We start from the raw sequence: 23,760 nt of genomic DNA, 5'->3' as shown, positions 1-23,760 counted from the left end.
AAACTAAGCGCAAATGTTCCATCTATGTTTTTCATGACACAAGTCCGGTTTAAATCAAAATGGAAGTTTGTTTTTTTAAAATATCCATCAGCATGTGTTACATGTGCGTGAAGTTTGCAGTGTGTACTCTGTTACTCATGCCAAATCATTTTTAAATATTTGTGTTTTTCTGTCCTTTTTAGCCCTGAAATACTGTGTTTGGAAAGTCAGTCAAATAATTCAATGAGACAATTTATGTGTGAGCTAAGGGGCCTATTGGATACTTGCTTAGATATATTTTTATTTGGACAGACCCAAAGGGAAATTCGGCCCATTGGTCAGTTTACATTGAACTTTTATGAATACCAGTGGCTGACTGCTGTATAAGGGGAGATGTTTTCCATACTGGAGATTGATAAAAGAACTGCTATGAACTCCAGCACTATGTTACACTAGCATCACAACCTGAATCTGGGGGCCCCATATTTACAGATCTGCTATGTTTAGACAAACACTTAGTGATCTGTTTCTCTGTAAAGCGTATGTGAAGGAGGGTCTCTGTAAAAGTGCTATACAAGTTTAATTTAGTTGAGTTGAGGACATGTTCACAATGTAATTCTGAGAACACAAAATTTGAAGGAATACTCCAGGCTACTAAGTTCTTTAACAAGCAATAATTCTTGCAAGATAAATTGCAAAGAGGAGTTATTTGGCCCCCAAACATATATCTAGGGGTAACCTACCTTGATGTGGAACATTAAATAGATTACTGTTTTGTTGCTTTTATTCACTCGTGGTCATACAAAAGGACCTGCATAATACCAGCGTGTTGAAAAAATAACAGCGGCAGAGAAATAAAATTTTTATCATATTTTACCAGAACCCCTCCTGAGAAGTCCGATGCTTCTTTCCAAAAACAAGAAGGGCTTTATCAGGGGGAAGTCTCCTCGCCTACGATGAGCACCAGCCTGCTTTTTTTTGGAATTCTGGTCCAGGATTTTCTTGTTATCTTTCACCCCCTGGAGGGAGTCATCCAAACTCCAGGATCAGAGAGCTGATATTTCTCCCACTCTGTGGATCACGCAAATGGTAAAAAAAACAATTCAAAATAGAAACACAGCAAAAACCTGTGGGAAAAAAACCTAAAAAAAATAAATAAATCAGGGCCACAGAGTTACAAGTAAACACATGTACATGTATTGTATGTCGAAGTTGCTTTGCTGTGCTCAGATTTACTCTACCCTGCCTGTTGATCCGAGGCAGGTTTTTTAATATGATCATAACCCTGGTAAAGTCAGCCGCTGAAATATGACAGCTGTTTGAGTTTCTGGACCACTGCAGCAAAATTACAATTACCGATATACAGGGGACCTATATAATACCTATATAATCTTGGTGCTGAGTACCGTGTTTTTAAATATCTCGGAAAGTACAGCAAAACCTCAGATCTTAGATGAAAAACAATTTTCCGGAAAAATTCAAAACTAAATGCAACATACACACACACACACACACACACACACACGTGCACACACACACAAAACAAGGAAATAGACAGGAAGTGAATCTGGCCAGAACCCTTCGGAGTCACCAGGAGGCTTCTTTGTCCAGGCATCTGAAGAACCTCCTCTGCCCCCTAACACCTTGGACAGTGGAAGTCTCCAGTGGGTGTGTGGAGAACAATGTTTTTTCCCCATCAAAGTGACAGAGCACGCTTAGAGAGAACAGTTTGAAGAGTGCAGCATAGACCCCACCCCCGCCCTGCCCTCATCCCCCACCTCGCCCTCTTTATAGCTTAGTCTACACTCAGAGGTTACAGCTCGCAAATGTGCAAAGTTCAAAACCTCAAAGACTTTCCACTTGTCAGTCCCTGGGCCTACCGCACTCTCTCTCTCTCTCTCTCTCTCTCTTTCTATGTCTCTCTCGTCCGCTCTGCTTGAGACCTGTTGCCTGAGACACACGGTCTCTTACTTTTGGATGCCGTTCCAAATGTTAAATTTTGTTATTTTTTTGTCACTTTGTGGTGTATCCACGTGATAATGGGATCTTTTGAATGAGGGGTGGACAAAGTTACAATAGACGCATGCTGAAAATTTCCCACATCCTGTCACTGTGAGCTGTTGGGTGGGTTTCTGCTCAACCCTGTCTATCTCTGTTAGGACCAACAAATTATTTATAATGGTCATATCAATAGTGTATGACAAATATATGCAAATAAGTATTTAACTTGCAAACCAAATAATATCCTTAACTTTCAAAATGTGTTTAATTAATTTTAATAGAATTAAGTAAGTTGTATGGTTTATTGTGCAATCGAGGGCAACATTTCATCCATGCATACTCTTTTTAGGTGATAAAATTGATCCTTTTCATTAAATACAATATTTAAAATGTCTACAGAGCAGGTTCAAGCAATTCCAGACACATCAAGTGGAAAACATTCATACAACATTGTTAACTTTAAAAACACAAAAAAAGAAAAGAAAAAGGACCTTGAGATTACGGTCAGTTTAAATTTAACTTCTATAACAGATCTGTTAAATAACTGAATATTAACATCAGAGAGTCTACACTATCCAAACATTTATTAAAGGACTCAAATTCTACATAGAATTTGGCAGATGAGTTGCCATATCAAATTTCCCTCCAGAACACAATAAAAGATTCAATTCTAGTTTTCTCAGCATTCTTGGTCTCAAAATGTAAAATGCAGAACTTCTGGTAATAAACAGCTAATCTTCTATCTTGGAGATTTGTTTAACCAAGTTAACGGTGCATGTGCTCTTTCCAGTCAGGCCGTAAACAGTTTCACTTCCTGGGAGTGAAAAAGTGGTCTTGCTTCACTTTGGCTGGGGTGGGGGCACTAGTGAAGTGAAGTCAAATGACCGGCTGTACTAAAAATCTTCATCTGCCTTTCATCCCATGGTCTCAAAGATTAATCTTTGGCCAATGCACTGAACTATTTCATGGTCAGTGTGGAGGTTTACAACCCTCAAAAGTGATGCGATTAATTGAAATGTTGCTATTGTTTCTATGGTAAAAGTGATTTTTTTGTTTGTTTTTTTTTTTGTTTCCACTGCTAGTGGTTCAATCTCGTAATAGGAAAAAAAAACGTTATCTCAACCACCAGCTCTAAAACTGTCGTCCCCACCCTTCCACATGCCCCTCTTTCAAAAACACTTTGCAGTGGTTAATACTCACTCACATAAGCCCCGTCATGTCGTTTTACAGGATGTGAGTGTGTTTGTGTTGTGTGCACATTTCTTAATTCGGTCAGCCCCTAAAACCCAGTAGATACTTTGGGGTTATCTGTAGCAGAAAGTTATTCTTCCTTAAAAGGGTGAGCTGCATAAAGAATTAAGTTAGATACCGACTGACATTTAAAGACATATTTTTTTACAGGCTGTTCTGCATTATTGGACGGGACAGTGCAGAGAGACAGTAAGAATGGAGAGTGAGAGACATGCAACATATCTCACAGAGCGAGGGAAATAAAACCACCAACTTCACGGCTTGTAATGAGCATGTGGTCAGCACCCTACAGGCCATGCCATGTGACACCCCATAAAGATGTGATTTAAAACTAAAATCTGTGTTTGCATTATTTAAAAAAAAATCTTTCTGAATATTCCTAGACCTAACCAAGGTTAATTTCAAGTGAATGACTCCACATCTGCCATCCTTATGCCAAGCATGGAAAACCTAAACCACAGACAAGCACCAGTCAGTGTTTTAGAGGATATATAATGCAGTAGCTCCTTATTATAAAACCTCCTATTGCAGAAAATACAGGAAGTGACATCATATGCAGTAATGAATGTCAAAGACACATCAGGACCAACAACAATGGCGGATAGTTACATTTTTCTGAGCATTTTCCAGGAGCCCAGCATGTTAAGCAGAAACTACTTATTGGACAGGTGGAAACGTGCCCTGGTTGAACCTGTCTCATAAAATCATTTCCAGACTGACAGTGTTCATATGGATTATAGAGAGTAACCATTTCAAATTCGATTGGAATTAAATGTGGTTAATTTCACTTTAATGGAGTTAAAATACACAGATACAAAGTACCAATCAAAATGGTTCACTTGCACCGTTAACACAGATACACAGACACAGGCATGGAAACAGGAACACTCAGGCACAAGAGCTTTGTTGATTGAGGATGTTTGACTTGTGCTTGGTCAAGTTATTTTAACAAAACACAGAAACTGAGATAAATAAAAATGTGCAAGATTATCACATAAAATCATCTTCTGAGTCCTGTCAATCCAAAGAAAATCCTGAAAAATCTCTTATCCCAAATACAATCTGAGATGTGTTTACTAATACAAGTATTTAAAATCCCAACATTCATTTAACGTGTCATGTGGTGGTCATGAACATTTCTTGAACATGCATGTCAAGCTAACAAGACACATTTAACATGTCAGGAACGGATTGTGGCTGTTTGTGAAGGACATGAAAATCTCACATTCGTGCTATGAGCATATCTTAAACAGAATTATCCCAGATATTTGGGGGTCCTAGGCAAAAAGAAATTTGGGGGCCTCTCCAAAATATAGGCACCTTCTGATTCTTCTACTGTCAAAGGAAGGTGAGAAGGTGGGGCCCTGTGCAAGAAGGTGGGGCCCTAGGCGCAGCGGGTGCCTAGTGGGTGGGTGGGACAGCTTAAACATGCTGTGAACAGTCATAAACATAATAGTAATTATGTCTTGGGCATGTCCGGAACCTAGCACTGATCTGGGATCAGGAAAACCGGATGGTAGCATACTCTGTGAGTTCTTCCAGCGCAATGGATGTGCGAGCAGAATCCTCCTGTCTTGACTGGTGGTTCAGGGTCACATATATTATGGAAGTCTCACACCTGTCCCTGTCGTTATCATGGGGATGGCTGTTGTTCCTGTCAACGGCTGTCTGATTTGCTGTGCTTATCCCATGCTTATCCATTGTGACCTTGTACTATAAACAAAAGAGAGGTCATTTAGATTTCCTCCGTTTTTATAAATAATGGAGAAAGGTCCACCCTCCTTTTTATTGTTTGCTTTATCCAGATTTCCTTTGTTAAGGAGGAAAACTGCACTGCCATACAAGTCTTACATTTGCACAAAAGATACAGATTTAGAATTTGCTTTACCTGACAGTTGCTTGCATCCGCATTTCTTGATCTTTGTAATCCTATTCGTGAAATAAATACACATGTTATTGTTTTTTATGTCTCCTAATACTGTGCCAAAGCTCTGAAGCTCGCACACCCAGTGGCTGATAAAGAACGATGGGTCACCCTCACACTCACCTTTACATCCATTCATGCACAAAAAGGAAATCACCATCACCGTGATGACCACAGCTACTACGATAGTACAGATGGAAAAGTGAGGGATCCAGCTGGGGCCTTGGGTGTTGAGTTCTTTCTCCGCTGATATGTCTGTAGTGAAAACACCAAGCTTTTCAGTGGCCCACCACTATTCAACGTAAACTCAAAGAAGCTATGGTATTTTGTAATTGATTTTGGTTATGGTATTTTTCTTACATTTCTCTTCTTGGGTATTGTTATGGTTGTAATCAGGACTTGTAGCTTTGTTAGCATAGTTCATTTGCTCTAGCGCTTCAGTGATGCTGCATCTGTACTCACTGGTTTGGGAAAATTGTTAACCAAGTCTGTCTATATTGCTCAAATAAATCAGATGCATAGTGATATTAAGGCAAATGGAATAAAGTCGAATGTTCTCTTACATATAAGTCATCCTGAATGAGAGTGTAATGAAATGTAATGTAATGTACTGCAAGCAATGGTGGGCAAAACAATGGCTTTCAGTATTACAAAATAAATCAAATTTTAAATTTTTAAAATCCCATCAAGGGAAAGCATATATTCATGAAGGAAAACCTTGCTCAAGTACTGCCCCTTTGAGGAGGCCGCAGCCTTAAAAATACAGACCAACTACAAGATTAGTATTTCCATTACACATTTAAATAGTAAAACAAAGGCACATCATTTTGTAATGGTGCAAGCTCTACATTAAGATTAGTTTGTGAGTTCTAAGTAAAATCAGAGAAGAAAAAGGCAGACTATGTCTGCTTTTGGAATCATTTCACTCCATTCTATTTTGTATTTTTTGTTTATTTTCTTCCACTTCTGTTTCAGGTCTGAGCTTATAATGTACCTCTTTTCAACAACTTTTATTTTTAAAGTGGCAAGAATCAAACAGTCCCAGCATGTGCACTTACTGTAAAGGGACCAACACTAGAGACTAGTAACCTCCAGTATCGGTACAATACAAATAACTACTGAAAATTTTCATTCTACCTTTCCTGAATTAACAGCTTTGGAAGAGACTTCTGAAATCACCTCATACAATTCACATTTAAAACTATGTTCTGTGAACACAAAAAGAAAATCACTACTCTTACGTGTGTTGCTGTTGCTTCTATTTACACCATGAAGAGACTCAGTGGCTGAGGAAATAAAAAATCAAACCAAACAGATTGCGATGCTGCTGTGCAATGAACAGGAACATCTGTGAATCCCCCAGCTGCTTAGAAATATTTCTGTCTGTTCATTTTATCAATAAAGGAAATATGCTGTAGCTTTGAACAAGTAAACAAGAGGAAAGATTTGATTACTCACCTGAAAAGCTGACTGTAATAAAATGACCCACAGCGCTGCCTATGACACTGAAGATGCTACATCTGTATTGTCCAGCATCATCCAAGCTCATATTTCCAAAAAGCAGGAACACGTCACCCCAGTTCGGATCCTCTTTAGATTCTTCCCACCCATGTGTGATGCTGTACATTTTGTCCACAGGTTTGCAGTTGTTGTCAGTGTGAAATCTACACCAGGTGAAATTGAACTCTTGGCCACAATGTTTGACTGCACACATAATCTTCAGGGATTCTTTTGCCACAGCCTTATATGTTGTATTGCGCTTTACTCGAATCTCTGGATCACAGTGTGTCTCTTGTCCTAACAATTCAGAAAAAAAGCAGCATCATACAATAAATAATCATCCCACCACCCAACCATGCTTATTTAAAAAATTGTACCCAACTTGACCTCAAGCCTAAACACCTAAACCACAGAACTTCATAACAATTGTAACGGCTGCTCCTTCACACAGATTGGAAGAAGCCGTTCCAATTCTTATGCATTTCTGTGGTGTCGAGCATTAAACCGCTGTTATGTTGGTTTCAGTTTCCCAACCCTGATTTATACACTTACTCACAAGTGTGAAGTGATGAAGATAAAATCCTGACTTGTCTGTGCATAGTGAATGAAAGCACAAACCAAGCGAATTAATCAAACTTTAATCAGTTTGGGAAATTGTGGTGGGAGGTGTATATGGTGAGAGTTGTTGCGCAGGTCAGCATAATAACACCCAGACATCCTGTGTAGTAAACAGTGACTTAAACATTTTGTGGAAATGTTTAAGTCACATTTTCGGCACCAGTTTTCAATTTTGGCACCTGTTAATCAGGTCTGCATTATTCTGGTCTGCATTGTTCTGTGTAAAGTTTGTCGCATGGAAAATGAAGTAAATCAATTGGCTGCCCCCCTCATGAAGACCCAGATTTTAAATGCCGGTGGGGGCTCTTCTTTTCACCTTCCCACAGGTTTGAGCAGTTAGTGTTGCTCTACTCACTCAAATGGAAACATTGTGTGTGGGACAGAGAAACAGTCAACATACAGTCACCTATTAGCATGGAAACACACTTCTACCCAACACATACACATGCGCACAGACACACGCAACTAACGCTACAACTGGTTCTACACAAGAATTTCCACTACCGCTCAATTTTCTCTGCTTTCACAATACAGCAAGATACATGGAAAAAATGAACCATGTAGCATGCAAAATGAAATGGATGATACATATATTATGATCAGTACAGGTTGTAATCTGAGTTAATCTGTAAAGCTTTCTTAAGACAAAGATAACAGGCACAATTTTGTATTTGTTATGTTGATCAGCAGTTAGATTCCTCAGATAACTGTATTTGGATGACTGTGGATAGAACTGCATTGTCTTAATTGAAATCCAGCAGAATACTTTTTATGTATCATTAGTGCCAGTTGGAGCCATTTTCCCAGTTGTTGTAAAAAGGTGCTGTATGTGCCTGTGGGGCCGACCTCATTCTCATTCTACAGCGTGTGACAGTCCGACAAAATGGTTGTACAAGACGCTCTCTCAGTCAAACATGCAGTTCACTTCCTGCCCATTTTAGCTAATCCAAACACTCCGTGTGTGTCTGTGTGTATGTGTGATGGGGGTGGTGGAAGAGAGAGAGAGAAAGTGAACACAAAGAATACTGTATTATAAAACTGCATAGTAACTGTGTTTGTTTACAGTATGTGTGTGTTTATTTCCATTCGTGTACATGTGTATATGTGTGTCTCTTGTCTTTCATTTTAATCCATTTCACATCATATTTTGAAGCGGAATGATTTGGTGCTCAATGTTCATATGCTGAGTCATACATGAAATGTCTTTCTTCTACTAATGTATGTGTGACCTTTAAACTGCAGTGTGAAAAGAAGCAGTGGTGATGTTGCATGTTTCAGAGGAGGGTACATGGTTGTCCTAGACCTTCTGGAACTGACAATGGAGGTTGTGGTGTGTGTTGCAGTGTAAACATAATTGGGCATTCCAAATTGGGGAAAAAAGAAAAAGAGGGGAAAGCAGTTCCGAAAAAGCCCCACATACATCACGGAATGGTCTCTAGCTACACAGATCATTAACAAATCTGTCAACCTGTTGTCTAGTCTCAGATCGTATCACAAACATATGCTAAAAAAATAGTACAGAGTTCAGCGTATGTACGTGAAATGTCCATATTTGTTAGGGGGCACTCACATTGTTTTTTTTTATTTTTATTAGTCCTTACTTTGACCCTGTACTTTTCCACTGACAAGTCTGCAAGAGGGTCATTCACAGGTTGCTCGGGGAAGTGGGGGGCATGACTAAATCATAGTAAAAGTGAGCTGACTGTCAGGTTGTGATGGCAGACTGGAAATTTCCCTTATGATCAGTTAAACTGATACGCAAGGAGACCTTCAGATTTCACTTTTTTCAGTAAAAATAGCATTATTCACACCATAAAAACAATGAAAAACTCAGTCTGTCTGCACCCCACATATCTGTGCCCACCACCTTTGTCATCAAACACCAAAAAGTCCCCAAACATCTGAAGACTCTGAAAAGCGTGTGGATTTGCATGACAGAGCAGACAGCTCCCCCTTCTTAAAGGTGGCTCATTCATGTGTTCTATGATTATTAGTCTATTATTATTATGATTATTAGAAATATTCCTAATTTGAGGATTTACAAGTGGTGTGTCAAGATTCAAGACAATCAATAGATAATCCTGGCGGCCCTCATCTGTAATTGTTTCAAAAAATTAAGTCCACAGTTGGGACACAATGCTGCCACCATACATCTAGTCATCCTTAATAAATTTTTGAGGCATATCTAGTCTACAGTGCCTTCTTGGTGATTACTTTTATATGAATTGATGATTGAGATCTTGCCAATGATCAGCCAGCACCCTGGTTAAACTAATCTCATTAGTACAATCAGACTAAATCCTTACAACATCCTTGATCAACTGCTTAACATACATGCCACCTGTTTTACTGAGCTTCATGTGAGGTATAGTTCCCTCGACTTTGCTCATGTTGATTGATGTAGAGGAAGTTTGGTGGTGCAGTGACTACTCTTATTAAATGGATACACTGGACACATAATTTGAGTCCATTATCCTGCCTGCCCACGTAAGTCGGATTCATTCAATTAGCACCACACTTGCTCTGAAATGATGGGGCATGAGGGAGATTCAGAGACCTCCCTGTTTTGGTGGAAAAACAGAAGCTTTATACACCACACACACACACACACACACACACACACACACACACACACACGTGTATGTATATAATACACATATGATTTGAGGGGAAACGCTGTTACACCGGCATTCACTTGACAGGTGATAATAAGCTGCGACATCATAGGTTCTATAATTGTATCACACTGACCAATTCTGTCTCTATCACTGGTCTTGTCCCCTCTGTGGGGATCTGGAATGAGAAGGGGCTCCAAGCCTCACTTACCCCAAGCATCTCCAGGGACGTATATCACCAGCAGCAGAAGGGACAGAGCCAGACTGGTCCTCTCCATTTGGGGCCTCATCCTCGCCGGCAGCAGGCCAGTCTTTCTGTGTCCAAGAGGGCTTCTGGGAATCAGCGCAGGTAACCCATCACCTTCACTGTGTCAGTGTCTCTGTGTTTCTGTAAGCACGTGTCAGTTCAACTTCATATCACTGCAGCACTACTCAACTGCTCAGCAGGGTGTACTCTCACTGTCTTTCTCACTGTCTGTGCCTGTCTCTCTCTCTTCCTTTCTCTCTTTCACTTGAAAGACATATAGTTTCATATGTGGTTTCTGTAAACTCCTCCCCTTGTGTCAATCTGTACTTCACGTTGCCTCCTTTTTCCCGTACTCCCACTGCTGTACCGGTTCCGTGCTGTGATGATTGTCTTCTTTTTAATCAGGAACTTGATTAGGATGATTCCATGGACCCTGACTGACAGGGGCCCTCAGAAAACTGTGCTGTAATTGTGCAATAATGGGATGGTCTGGTGTAGTAGGGCTGAATGTGAGATCTTTTCACAGGGCCCAACATCCAAACACTTAACCGCCGTCCCAAACTAGAGTGTTTATGCATTTGTTTCTCACCTGGTTTTTATGGCAAAGTAGGCTGTCCACTAAGGAATGAGTGCTAATCTTGTTCAGAAGCTAAAATTGTGAGGACTGGCATGGGGTATCATTATTGTGACCGATGTATGATAAAATATACATATATTTAGAAGGATGGGCAATTTATTTAATCAAATTCTGAATATTTAAAAGTGTCAGTTCCCTTGTAGTCAATTCCATACAGACAAAAACGGTTGTAGGCTATAATGTTTTTTATTTTAAAATCATCTGAAACACATTGAGTCTTTGAGATTTTTAAAAAAAAAAAGTGTATTATGCTAAAATGTTATGCTCACCTGAAGGAGATTTCAGTGAAACACGTAGAGGGCGATGATATCAAATGTCTGAATTTTAAAGTTATTTGTGTTAGGTCTCGTTGATCTTCTTGGTGATTCTCAGATGGAATGCTAAAAGCTTGATATAGAACTGATGCTACACTGGCGGCACAATGTATTAAAGCTCCTCAGAAATGTATATTTGTGTGCCAAAATATTTGATCAGTTTTAATGAGTAGGAGGACAACCATATGTAAACATACATTTACTGGGCTTGGCTTACACACGCTGATTTTAAATAAACATCACAACGCTAAAGAAAAGAAATTAACCTGAACAACTACAATCTAAATAGCTTGCAGATCATGTGACGTTCGCGAACGATCCGGTTCTTTTGAACGGCTCTTTGGTACGAACGAAGGGAACAGAGTGGGTGCTTGGTGGGGGCCGTTCTTTTTATCGTTGTGCCCATTTCACTTCCTGCCATACCAACCCCCCTTTACGTGAACACACGTGGATCTTGTTGTAGCCTACATCACACATTTCATACAGAGGGTGGAATTCCAAAAACTGCAACATTGTATCACTTCACTCGCGCTCTCTCAATTCAAGCGCAAAATACCGAGTTTCTTTTAATCCGACATTGCAACCATTGAAACAAGCATGATTCATTTACAGTTTCCTTCCCCTAAGCGTCTGCCTTCTATAACGCGATAAGGATAGAAGCGTTTTTTTTTTTTTTTTTTTTTTACTGCAAGAACGAATTGGGGACGTTTTCGGGGACAGGATATGGTCAGGGACAGATGACTTAGTTCGGGGACTGTCCCCGAAAATCGGGGACGTCTTGTCACCTTAATATAAGTATATATATATATATATATATATATACTCTTTTTTTTCATTCAAACTTTGGTGGACGCTTAATACCACACTCATGTTTGATATCATACATAGGATAGCTTATATTTTAACGATTTGAGGCTTTGTTTCCAGGGGCTTTAAGTATCTAAGTTTGAATCTGATCCTGATCTTATCCTATCATTATCCTAGTGATTATTCCGCGGATAAACCAAAGATTGACTGATAAACCCCCGCCCCCTAAAAAGGAAAAAGAACGATGAGCCGTCCTTTTGAACGGCTCTCGGAAAGGAACGTTACCATAAAACCCGGCTCTCTCCAAAGAGCCATAATTCCCATCACTAGTAGCCTAGATCATATGCATGGAAGCCCCAAAAGGGAAATGAGATGATTCCAGGATATTCTACTTAAACAAGATTACAAGATATTTGTTATACAAAGACAAGCATTTTAAGTAATTCATTCTCAGTTGAAAAATGTATTAAAATACTATGAGTTGTCGCGTTTCTCCCGTAGCTTGAAGTCTGTTTAGAAAGAAGGTCCATGTTTCAAAATGTTTACATTGGCGCCCTCTAGTGTGGAGAATCTACGTAGGCTATAGGCTACTCTTGACTTGTGCGGGGCATGGAATTAATGCAGTGTTATTTAACTGTTGTGAATTACTAGGGAAGGGGAATAATGAATTGTGCTTTATTATTTTAGCATGAATGTACCGTGAATTACTTCGAAGTAGGTCGAACACAAAGATTTACTTCAACACATGTTATTCCTCGCTCTGCCTTTTACAAAGCTCTTTCGCGTTCCCTAGCGGCCAAGTTTAAATATCAACAGTTTGCCCTAGGCCTGTTCTACACTAATGCGCATGTATACGCAGACAACGCCAAAACGCATATAATCTGTGACGTAGTGCGCAGGATTGTCGACGTTGCTGCCAGAGTTCAAGATGGCGGAGTATTTGGCATCCATTTTCGGTACAGAGAAAGACAAGTGAGTAAAATAATTGTTTTTTTTCATTAGTTCTCACGAATAAAACAAGAAATTGGCTAGTTGTTAACTAGCCTTGCAAAAATCTAGGTGTAGACGGGCCTATAACGTATATCTGGAGCCCCGGGTATCTGGTTGGCCCAAGTAGCCAGGCAGTCCGTGTGCGTTGCATCGGGACGAGGAGGAAAAACTGCAGCATGTGCGCAAATTCAGCCGCTTCCTATGTACTGATACGACCAAGCGATCATTTATGTCAAGAACTAAATTAAGCGCATAATCTCCAATTATATTCCCCAGCCAATGTATTGCTATTTAGTTAACAATCTTCTACACCCTACACAGGGAAACTAGGTAACATTAGTAACGTTGTCTGGCCTTCGTCAGGTCAGCCATTGTTTGCCACCTTGCGTCTGCAGTAAATTGGCGATCAGAGCTGTAATTTCGTCGTTTCTTGTGGGGAGAGTGCATTTAACGTGATGTTATAATTAACCGGTTATCTATAACCAAGGGCGAGTATTTAACTCGGCAAATGTGTTGCAAGCATAGCAAGGGAGTTGAAGCCTGCTTGAGCAAGTTGACCCAGCCAATCATTAGTCAGAGTTGGCTTTATGCAGCAACTGGAAGCACGCCATAACTGTTAGCTAATTGCAATTCTTTGCAGTAATGCCCATCTTACTTTGACTTACCTATATGATTAAACGGGTGTAGGTGACAAGTGTTTAACTTTCGAATCAGCTCACTCTCATCGTGAGCGACTTGCAGATATTTTTGCATATCATCCATTTACTCGGCCTGATATACTAGCGAACATGGCCAGCAAGGTTGGTTACGGTGTCATAAAATTTCTCCCGACCTTGTCTTGTTTACATTCTGGACAGACGTGGCTTCCTAGTAAATCTGTCGTTCAGATGGCAACGTTCTCATCTCATCTACGTTACGTTATTTGTTACAGTAACGATTACTGCATACACAAAAGTTCCCTCTGGCTGTGCTTTCATTTGTCCTTCTCATCAAAAAATGAATAACTTTGGAACAAGATTGATGCATTATGTCTTTGATTAAAGGTAAGGCCAGACTGCGTGTACGTGTTAGTTACTAGCATTTCTCAAATTGTTTAAACGAGTCGAGTTCGGCGGGCAAAAATCTGGCACTTTTCACACACAAGCCACGCCAAGCTTATTTATGAATATTCATAAGGAAACGAGATGAGTTATGGCTAAGGAGTTAGCTGCCAGTTTGTGAAAACATTGGGGTAGTCGAAATTGTAGCTTGCTATTCATTTACATGATTTTCTGCTGATTTTGTTTCCAACAGGGTCAATTGTTCTTTCTACTTTAAAATTGGCGCATGTCGTCACGGAGACCGGTGTTCCAGGTTGCACAATAAGCCTACTTTCAGCCAGGTAAGTGCTCTGCTAAAATTTCAAATCAAGTTAGGTTAAGATACGCAAATGTAACTTTTTGGTGCCAGCTGTGTATTCAACCAAAATAAGTGAAAGTACATTGAGGTATCTCAGTGGTAGGCGTATTGACCACCTTATTGCAACTGAGAAGGCTGTGCAAATATGTTGCGGTCACGTTATGAATCCCAGCCAGGTTTTTGCTGGTTAACTGTTGCTGTTTTGTGAAGGATTGGATTATTTGCCATTCATTATATCAGTAAAACCTGCCCTGTGCATTGCTACACAGTGGATATATGCAATGCAGCTGTATTTCCCTTTGTGCTAAATGTGTGCCTATTTCTCACTGCATTAATTCTAACAACGGATTTGGTTTATTGTTGCAGAATTCATGCTTGGCTGAAGAAATGTTATATGTACATGCTGTGAAATTGACCCATTCCTCCACAGAAAGTTGCTTTTGATACAGCTAAATTGGCAGATATTTTTGTATACTTCAGATTCAAACAGACCAGCAGATGGGTGGTCACACGTTTGGGTGTAATCCCTTTGAGATGCCTCTTTATTCTTGTTGGTACAGACAATGATGAACGGGACTGTGTCATTTAGCGAGGGCAGATAACGCTATATGTTCATTTGAAAGCCCCATGTGCCCATTTCAAAGAAGGAGGGTTGCTTTAGTGTTGCTTATTGTATAGGTAACAAAAGTAGGTAACCGGTCTGAATGCTGGTATTGAGGGATGACCTCCTGCACTCATCCAGTGTGCTTGTTTTCTCCTTCTTGGGTATGAAGCCACTGCATTGAAGTTCAGTCGCATAGCAAACCTATATCCAAAGCTTTACTTGGAGGTGTAACGTTAATAAGCATTTATTCATGTGGGTCATTCAAAGCAACCTGACGGGAAATATTTAGGCACAGTGGCTTTGGGAAATTCATTCATGGCCAGAATCGTCCTTGTTCAAAAGAGGACATTTGAGAAATTGAAAATTATCAGAAATTTTTTCATTGCCCTGAGGAATGTTTTTTTTTTTTTCAATCCATATTTTAGAGACGTTTTCATATTTATTTAGGCATGTATGTGCACTCTGTCCATATAGTAACAGTTGCCTTTCCATTAGGACAGCTGTAAACTTGTAGCACATAACGAGTGCTGTGTGTGTTGTAATGTGGCCCACGCCTTTTATTTTGCCCTCCTTCCACATGCATTAAACACTCTCCCCGATCCCTGGCAGTCTTCTCCAGTTGCTGGCGGGTGTCTGGAGGAATAATCCTCCTCTGCCCCTGGCCCTTCCCTGCATGTCCTCTTGCCTGACCTTGAAGTGGCTGGAAGTTCACAGGCTGCGTCATCAGATCACACTCATAAGTTTAGGACTCATTTGTTCAAAAGTCCTTCTGATGTCAGCTGGAACACAATAGGTGGTAAAACAGGTGTACACACACACTCGTCAGTAATACCTGGCAGTATTCTGCCTATGTGTGTGAGAGGAAAAAGATCAATGGTTGGTTTTACTTCCACTATATTTTGCTTGGGTCTCCTCTTTGGTACCAATTTGAAGCCCACTTGCATGTTAAAGCCAGTTTGCTGCAGGTTTCACTGCATGGCTGATCCTTGTGTAGATTTTGGTTTAACTTCACATTTTCTGCTCAATCTGAGTGAGGTTCCTTTTGGTGTTCTTCAGAGGAATTATTCCACCAGTGTCGGCTTTCAGAAACGTGAACAATAGTAGATGTCCATTTTTGTAGAATTTCCCATAGAACCTGGAGTTAAAGAGCTGCCAGCTTTTCCAGTTATTTCCCCAACCTCTACACCCTATACAAATTCTAGGTTTTAGGTTCCTGGGATCTTCTGAAAGCATATTTTTATATATATATATATACTTTCACCCCCTCGTTAAAACAAAATCCCTTGAGTGAGAAAGAGCCAAAAGATCAGCTTCCCCCAATGAGGGGCAAATTAAATCCTGCTTCGCAGTACAATCTTTTGGGAATTTCTTTTGATTTTTTTATTATTTTTCCCTCTGCAGACCATCTTGATTCAAAACATCTACCGTAATCCCCAAAACAGTGCACAGACGGCCGACGGCTCTCACTGTAAGTCCCATAATTCGAGAAATATTCTGGCACTAGGGGTACAAAAATCCCTTTTTTCCTCCCCACGATATAGGTTACCTAAGAGCTGGGAGCTGGCAGTTTTGAGGGGCTGCCTCAGCACTGTTAGTTGGGGGACCCCAACATATCAGAACGACACACAAGCAAATGCTGAAACTTCATTCCTCACCAGCCTAACGATAAATATGGCTTCTTCTTCCAATAATAAAAACAATCGCTGCAAATGTTTTTAAATGACATTACATAATAAGCTGATTCCAGGTTAACTATTTCCATGTTTTGAAAACAATAAGGATAACCTTCAAGGCTGTTCACATACAGAGAAAAATCTGCATGCTGCAGATTTGTGAACTCTGAGCAAGTGATTGGTGTCTTCGATTGTTCTGTTGCTGATAGACTAAATTATTTATGACACCTATTGGCTGCAGAATACATTCTGATGGGTATTTCTGAAAAGAACCTGGGATATTCTTTAAAAAAAAACTTAACAGTTAAGGACATTATCGAAGGAATGTGATGCTTGGTAATTTCGAGACTGCTTCCGTCGATGGCTTGGTAGTTTTCAAGTTACTACTGAAATATGCACAGTATATTGCTACTTTGATTAAACCGTTATTTTGTTACCACTGAATAATTTATCCTGCCTTGGCTATTAACAGGAGTATATGTGCCACAGCTAGTTTCACTTGCAGATCTCATGTATAACCTTGATCCAACATAAATGCCTGCTTCATTCTACGATGTCCCCTCTGACAGCAGCAGTGTTTTGCATATTCTAAATTCATCCAGAAGAGTGCAGTGACAGTCAGTTTAACTTGTGCAGCGATTTGATTGTTTGATAGAAAGGCTGGTTCCGTGTGCAAGTGCTTTATTTTAGTTTCCAAAATCGTCTGTCGCAAAAAGCCCACCGTAGTGCCCGCACAGTGGACGTGAAGGTCGACTGCGGTCGAAACCTTAGGCCCACCCCCACACTGGCCGAGGGTAGCTCTGGCCCAGGCGGGGCCGTGCGAGGCGTAGCCACGTGTCGAGGCCCGTTCTAGCAGAGCTGACGCATTGCCTCTCGCTGCCACGCAGGTAAGTGTTGTTGTCAGTGTGCCATTTCACAGGAGCGTCTCAGAACTCTCGACTCTGGGGGAAAATGTCCGTCCGTTCTCCCATGAGGACTTCAGAATTAGCGCACGCTGCTTCTCGTCGAAGCGCGTGCCGCTATTATAAGGCCTGTCCGCTCCCCGTGGAAGCGTACAGCCAGTTCCTGAGCTCACTTCTCGATGTTTTTTCAGCCTTGTTGCTGAGTAAGATTTACTGTAAGAGTCCCCAGCCCAACCCCCAAATTTGAAAAGTGCCTTTTTTGAAAAGTGAATAGTTCTGAGTTCCTCATGATTAACTGTTTGTTTGAAGTCCTGGACAAGGCAAGGCCCTTGGATTCTCCTAACTCTTCTTTTTCAGCTTCATCTAAACCCTCCTCCCCCCTACCTGGCCAGGGCTGGGGGGTGAGTTCGGGGGGTGGAGGTTTAACATGTGCACGGTTTTCAAGGGATCCAGACCAAAAAAAAAAAACTTAAACGTGCAACACCTCAGAGCTTGGTAACTTAACCTTAACCTCTGTGATTTGTTGGACAGAAAAAAAAGGTTGATCACAAAAAATGTACATTTTCTATTTCAGACTATTGCCCTCTTGAACATTTACCGTAACCCTCAAAACACTGCCCAGTCTGCTGATGGTTTGCGCTGTAAGTTGCCTCTTGTTTGCAGGATCCTACGGTATTTCAATTGTGATTGATGGTGTTTTTTTAATTTGATGTCTTCAACTGTACCTTTAACTATACCAACACCACTGCTTATTTTGTCTTAACTGTACATGTACCTGCACCACTGTTTCTGCCATTATTTTCTCTTGTAAATCAGAAAATGGTCAGCACTTAGCTTTCACACACAGTACTTTGTGAGGGGCGAGGTTGCATTTGTAGGTTGATAATTGTGAAAGCCGAGTTGAATTTGCAGTAGTCTCATCATGGTATTGCACAAGGGCAGTCTGGCACTGGTACCCTCTGGATCTGATCCTGCGTATTGGTGACTGCTCGTCTTCTGCTGGCTTTTCTCGTATTTTAGCTGCCTGTTTTTCCATGAGCGGGAACTTCAGAAGCAGCCTAGCCCATCGCTGCTTGGCAAGTGAAGGCTTTAACCGTGGCTTAATTGGCTGCCTGGACGCCGATGGTCAAGGCCATAATGACATTGGTGTACACAAATAATTGATGAATAAGCTGCTTCTAAAGCACATTGTTGACTGTATTGAGCAGGGAGAGTTTGATTTAAATTTAAGAGCGGTAGTCAACATGGAGATGTTATTGTAAAGTCTTCACTTATGTATGCCGCTATGGTTTAAGCAAGGGGATGCTAAACACAGGATACTTTTACAGGATACTTTTGTCACCACACAGCCAAGTTGGTAGTTGTTATTTGTGTGTTAGGGTACAAACTTTTTTTTTTCTTCCCACCTTTATTGCAGTCTTTAGAAATCAGTTATCTTGTTGTGAAAGGCTGTTTTCCTATTTCAGTTTTGCTTTTGATACTAAAAGGAATCTTGTGGAGAGGACAAGAGAGATGGTTGCCCCCATTCAAAACAGATGACTGTGCGCACACATTAGCCAGCTTTCCTCAGGTCTGACCTCCTTTACAGCCAGCTTTACTTGCCTGGCCTAGCGGCTGTCCCTCCCTCAGTCCTTGGTTCATAGCATATGTTCCTCAGATTCATAAATGCTGAATTGTCACAGGAGCAACCCCTGTGTCTACATGGGCTGGGGGGCACAGTGCAGTTACTCTTTATTTTAGCGCACCGTCTTATTGGGGATATTTTCTGTCTTGTTCTCTCTCTCATTCTTTCTCATTCTTTCACTCTCCTTGCTGTCTCCACGGATATCAGAGCAAGGTTTATTTTCTAGAAGTGTCCTCTGCTTCTTTCTGAACATTTTCAAGGGGAAATTGTTCTGGTTCTTTTTTTTTTTTTTTTTAATACACATCAATTTCTGCACCAGCATACATCTCTAAAGAGCAATTTGGTTCACACAGTACAAACATTAAAAAATTTCCTGTGAAATTGAAATTGGTTCAGATTTTTTATTTTTTTCCTGAACTGTCACTTATTGGTTGGATGTCGTCCCCCCCCCCCCCCGGCTGTTTCTTAGGTGCTGTCAGTGATGTGGAGATGCAGGAGCACTACGATGAGTTCTTTGAGGTAAGCACCCATTGGTATTGCAGCCGAGGCTGTGCCCTCTGACTTATTCAGTTGTGTGCATCTGCCTATCTGTCATCTATCACTGTAGAGAGCATTCATGTTAACCCACTTTTGTTGAATTCATTGCATGATTTTTGCATGTGAAAGGGCTTGGTAGAGATGGGCATCTACAGCTGCAGTGTGTTCATCGGAGTAATCTTCGTAATGTTGGTCTTGCACTCAATCAGATTTTTTCTATTTTGGCTTTGGCTTTCTACTGGTCTGAAGGCACAGAAATTGAGATTTTAAAAAATATTCTATTATGTCACAGAAGGGGTCTCAGTGTCCAGTCTTGAATGCCTACAGAGTCTACAAGATTTTGTTTCCTTTCTTTGGAAATGAGGTGTTTACTCTTTAGCCAATCAGAGACTTAAATTAAGCACTTAAGTGCAGCAGCACGCTGATATCCATCACACAGTGCAGGCCTTCAGTATTTGAGTGCACTGTTTCACAGGCTGTTGCCATGTAGCTGCCATGCGCCAAGCAAGTACTCTATATGACCAAAAGTATCTGGACACCCCTTGGGCTAGGACTGTTTTTCATGGTTTGTGCTAGACCCCTTAGTTCCAGTGAAGGCAAATCTTAATGCTACTGCACACAATGACATTCTAGTGTTTCCCCAACAGTTTGGGGAAGGCCCTTTCCCGTGTCAGCATGACAGTGCCCCTGGGCACACAGTGAGGTCCATATAGAAATGGTATTTTTCGAGAACTATGTGTAAGAACTTGACTGGCTTGCACAGAGCCCTGAACTCAACCCCATCCAACGCGTTTGGGATCAGTTAGAAAGCCAACCGCAAGCCAGGCTCTACTGCCAATCAGTGCCCGACCTCACTAATGCTCCTATGGCTGAATGGAAGCAAATCTCTACAGCAATGCTCCCAACATCTAGTATAAAGTCTTCCCAGAAGAGTGGAGGTCGGTACAGTTGCGAAGGGTGAACCAACTCCATATTAATGCCTGTAATTTTGGATGAGATGTTTTTTAGGAGTCCATGTACTTTTGGCCATGTAGTGCATGTCTCCCCTATCTGCAGGAAGTCTTCACAGAGATGGAGGAGAAGTACGGAGAGGTGGAGGAGATGAATGTATGTGATAACCTGGGGGATCACCTGGTTGGAAATGTGTATGTGAAGGTGAGTGTACTGGGTCTTTTATTTCTATTGTCTGCAGAGGGACAAAATGCTTGAACAGTGAGTGGTGAAAAAATGCTTCCTCAAGTAAAGCTATTTGTACATCTCTGTAGAACTTGTTTGAAAGGTTTTGAACAGTCACCGACAAAAATAATAGAAGATATCTATTGTCTATTGTTGACTGTCCATATTATTATATTATTATATTTGGTAAATAGCATGTAACCAAAGAGTTCAAATTACTAATGTGCAGGAGTCGAACATGAACCTATAAAAATGAATAACCTTGAAGATTAGCATGGATGGAAAAAAATTGCAGTTGAAAGTGTGGCAAGCACAGTGGAACAGATCATTCAGTAATTTGGTGCTTCTCTGCTTGAAACTTAAGCAGTCTTCTTTGATTTAACCTGTGGGCACGGCATGAGAGACAAGACTTTCAAACATTCAAGTGCGAAGAGAGATGCCAAAGAAAACAAGGTTCTCTGACATTGCCGTTTTCTTACACTCATTTCTTGAACTAGTTTCGCCGTGAGGAAGACGCAGAAAAGGCGGTCATGGACCTGAACAACCGGTGGTTCAACGGTCAGCCCATCCATGCAGAGCTCTCTCCGGTTACTGACTTCAGGGAGGCCTGCTGTCGCCAGTACGAAATGGGGTCAGTGTCTCCTCTCCTTGTAGGTGTTTTGAAGCCAATTTAAGTGCACAAATTTGCATTGACAGCTGGCTAATGTTGTACTTAGGAGATTGATTCTCAACATCTCTTTTTAACAGAAATTTAAATGGGGAAAGTTCAAGATTATTTTACACTTTTCCGAGCATTCTGTTTTTCAAGAACGTTTAGATCGGCTGGGTAGGGGTGCGGTATCATGCTCTGACACTTAAGAGCTCTGTCAACAGAATGGCTTGACCAACATTTTAGTGTAATTTCAGAGGGACCTTCTGGTTGATCAATCTTATTTTACCTATTAGAATCCTAAATGAAAACTGGGGGCGACATAGCTCTGGAGGTACGAGCGGTTGTCTGGCAGTCGGAGGGTTGCCGGTTCGATCCCCCGCCCTGGGCAAGACACCTAACCCCCAATTGCTCCCAACGAGCTGATTGGTACCTTGCATGGCAGCCTTTCACCGTTGGTGTGTGAGTGTGTGTGTGAATGGGTGAATGGCATTAATTGTAAAGCGCTTTGCATAAAAGCGCTATATAAATGCAGTCCATTTACCATTTCCCAAAATGTGCAGCTAGTTTGATTGTAGTGCCTTTTCTGAACACAGGGAGTGCACTCGAGGTGGTTTCTGTAACTTTATGCATCTGAAGCCCATCTCTCGTGAGCTGCGCAGGGAGTTGTATGGTCGTCGTCGGAAAAGGTGAGTCTTTTTTACGTCTGCATTTACCAGCAAGCAAGGTTTATTATCCCCCCCCCCCCCCCTTCCCCCCCTGTTCTCATGGCAAGCTCAAGTGTACTTGGCTGACTGAGTGGAAAGAGCTTCCCATTGTGTCCTCTTAGTGGTCTCATGCGCCTACAAATTTTTGATGAACAAAAATGACATCATTACGCAAAGTATCATAGATGTGTAGTTGCCATATAGCCTATTCTTTAAGTTTCTTTAGTTATGAGATGACTGTAATCTTGTTACATCTAGCTTGCAATATATCTATCTGTCTTGCTAGCTAACTAGCCACCTAGTGATATCGGACTCTCTGCATCTAGCTAGCTGGCTAGAGATCTCTATATATCTCTCCTTAGCTAGCTAGCGAACTCTCTGCATATCTCTCGCTAGTTAGAGATCTCTACATCTTTCTTGCTAGTTGGCGATCTCTATCTCTCACTAGCTGGCTAGTGAGCTCAGTGGATAGATCGCTAGCAATAGCCAGCTCTATGGTGTGGTTTGGTGTCAGTGTGACTGTTGAACATGCCACATATTTGGGTCTGCTGCCTCCTCCAATATAATGTGTGGAGTCAGGTGGAACAATTATTCTGAAAATGGGATCAGATAGGTTATAAAATAACAAGCGTGGAACTCTGATTGGTGTTGGTGAGTGGTATATGCAAAAAGAAGGAACTCTGATTGGTGTTGGTGAGTGGTATATGCAAAAAGAAACCACAGGTAACTTTTCTCGGGAAACTTTTGTCGCGCAGTTGCCCAGTTACTTTGGTTGCTGGCCTTCACTCGGCTTCATAGAAAATGAATGGACTTCCAGCAACTGGTTGACCAAATTGCTCATTGTGTGAATGAAAGGTTACTCGTCACGTTTTGCATGTCGTATGTGACTCTTCCCAATCTGTTCTTTCCACTCAGCTGAAATTCTGGTCCTATACTTTTGAATCTCCATAGAAAAGTGTGGGTGTAAAACCAGCCTTGTTGTTTTTTTCTTTTCTTTATGTTGCTGTATTATAATACTGTTTTTCCACAGGCATCGTTCCCGCTCACGGTCTCGAGAACGACGTTCCCGTTCCCGGGACCGGGGCAGAGGCGGCGGAGGCGGGGGCGGCGGCGGCGGCGGCGGCGGTGGCCGGGATCGTGAGAGGCGGAGGTCGAGGGACCGCGAGCGCTCTGGACGATTCTGAGTGGATACCCAAATTTTCCCGCCTCCTCCCCTCCTGCATAGAATTGTCTCCCAATGACCAAAATGTGATTGAAATGTGACCTTTTTTTTTTTTATTACTTTTTTTTTTTTTTAAGAAAAGGAAAAACTTAAAAAGCTTGCTTTCTCAATAAAAATAACTTTTGAATGAATCAGTTGGGATTTTTCTGTGTTTATTATGAAATACTGTGGACTTCTTCTTAATTGTCCCCTCCCTTCCCTGAGTCATGCTTCGCGCTAATCCACAGGGGTTGGTGCGAACTACCCCTGACCATTTGAGGTAATTACATTGATGTAGCACCTCAAATGCAATCAGTTTTTTATCCATAACTCAATTTAGTGGTGGCTGCGTATCATAATGGTTAGGCAGCTGGGCTCGTAGTTCAGAGGATGAGGAGCTTGATTC

At 41.2% G+C, this 23,760-nt stretch overlaps 2 protein-coding genes across 6 annotated transcripts; one reads left to right on the top strand and one right to left on the bottom strand.

Moving 5' to 3' along the window:
• On the bottom strand, positions 1-10,401 carry LOC135250365 (B- and T-lymphocyte attenuator-like). 4 transcript variants are annotated; one of them, XM_064326577.1, is made up of 6 exons: positions 10,100-10,401; positions 6,614-6,952; positions 6,397-6,441; positions 5,279-5,410; positions 5,120-5,160; positions 1-1,050 (listed from the first exon to the last, which is right to left on the bottom strand). In XM_064326577.1, the coding sequence occupies exons 1-6, from the start codon at positions 10,176-10,178 to the stop codon at positions 1,009-1,011; spliced, it is 678 nt and encodes a 225-aa protein (XP_064182647.1). In that variant the 5' UTR covers positions 10,179-10,401; the 3' UTR covers positions 1-1,008. The 4 variants fall into 4 exon arrangements, with proteins under 4 accessions (XP_064182647.1, XP_064182645.1, XP_064182644.1 ...); XM_064326575.1 differs by lacking the exon at positions 1-1,050 and adding an exon at positions 4,005-4,938 and having other exon boundaries at positions 10,100-10,398; XM_064326574.1 differs by lacking the exon at positions 1-1,050 and adding an exon at positions 4,005-4,944 and having other exon boundaries at positions 10,100-10,393.
• A 2,310-nt stretch (positions 10,402-12,711) lies between these two features.
• Positions 12,712-23,506, top strand: u2af1 (U2 small nuclear RNA auxiliary factor 1). Of its 2 annotated transcripts, none has more exons than XM_064326571.1 (8): positions 12,712-12,865; positions 14,177-14,264; positions 18,035-18,101; positions 19,554-19,603; positions 20,678-20,776; positions 21,295-21,428; positions 22,043-22,135; positions 23,184-23,506. In XM_064326571.1, exons 1-8 carry the CDS (start codon positions 12,822-12,824, stop codon positions 23,335-23,337), a joined length of 729 nt encoding a protein of 242 aa, XP_064182641.1. In that variant the 5' UTR covers positions 12,712-12,821; the 3' UTR covers positions 23,338-23,506. The 2 variants fall into 2 exon arrangements, with proteins under 2 accessions (XP_064182641.1, XP_064182643.1); XM_064326573.1 differs by lacking the exon at positions 18,035-18,101 and adding an exon at positions 16,287-16,353.
• The last annotated feature ends 254 nt before the right edge of the window (positions 23,507-23,760 follow it).

The sequence above is a fragment of the Anguilla rostrata genome, chromosome 3 (genome assembly GCF_018555375.3).
Source record: "Anguilla rostrata isolate EN2019 chromosome 3, ASM1855537v3, whole genome shotgun sequence".
In the NCBI taxonomy this organism is placed as follows: Eukaryota; Metazoa; Chordata; class Actinopteri; order Anguilliformes; family Anguillidae; genus Anguilla; species Anguilla rostrata.
Note: the sequence above shows the minus strand (reverse complement) of the source record. Positions and strands in the feature narration are given on the sequence as shown.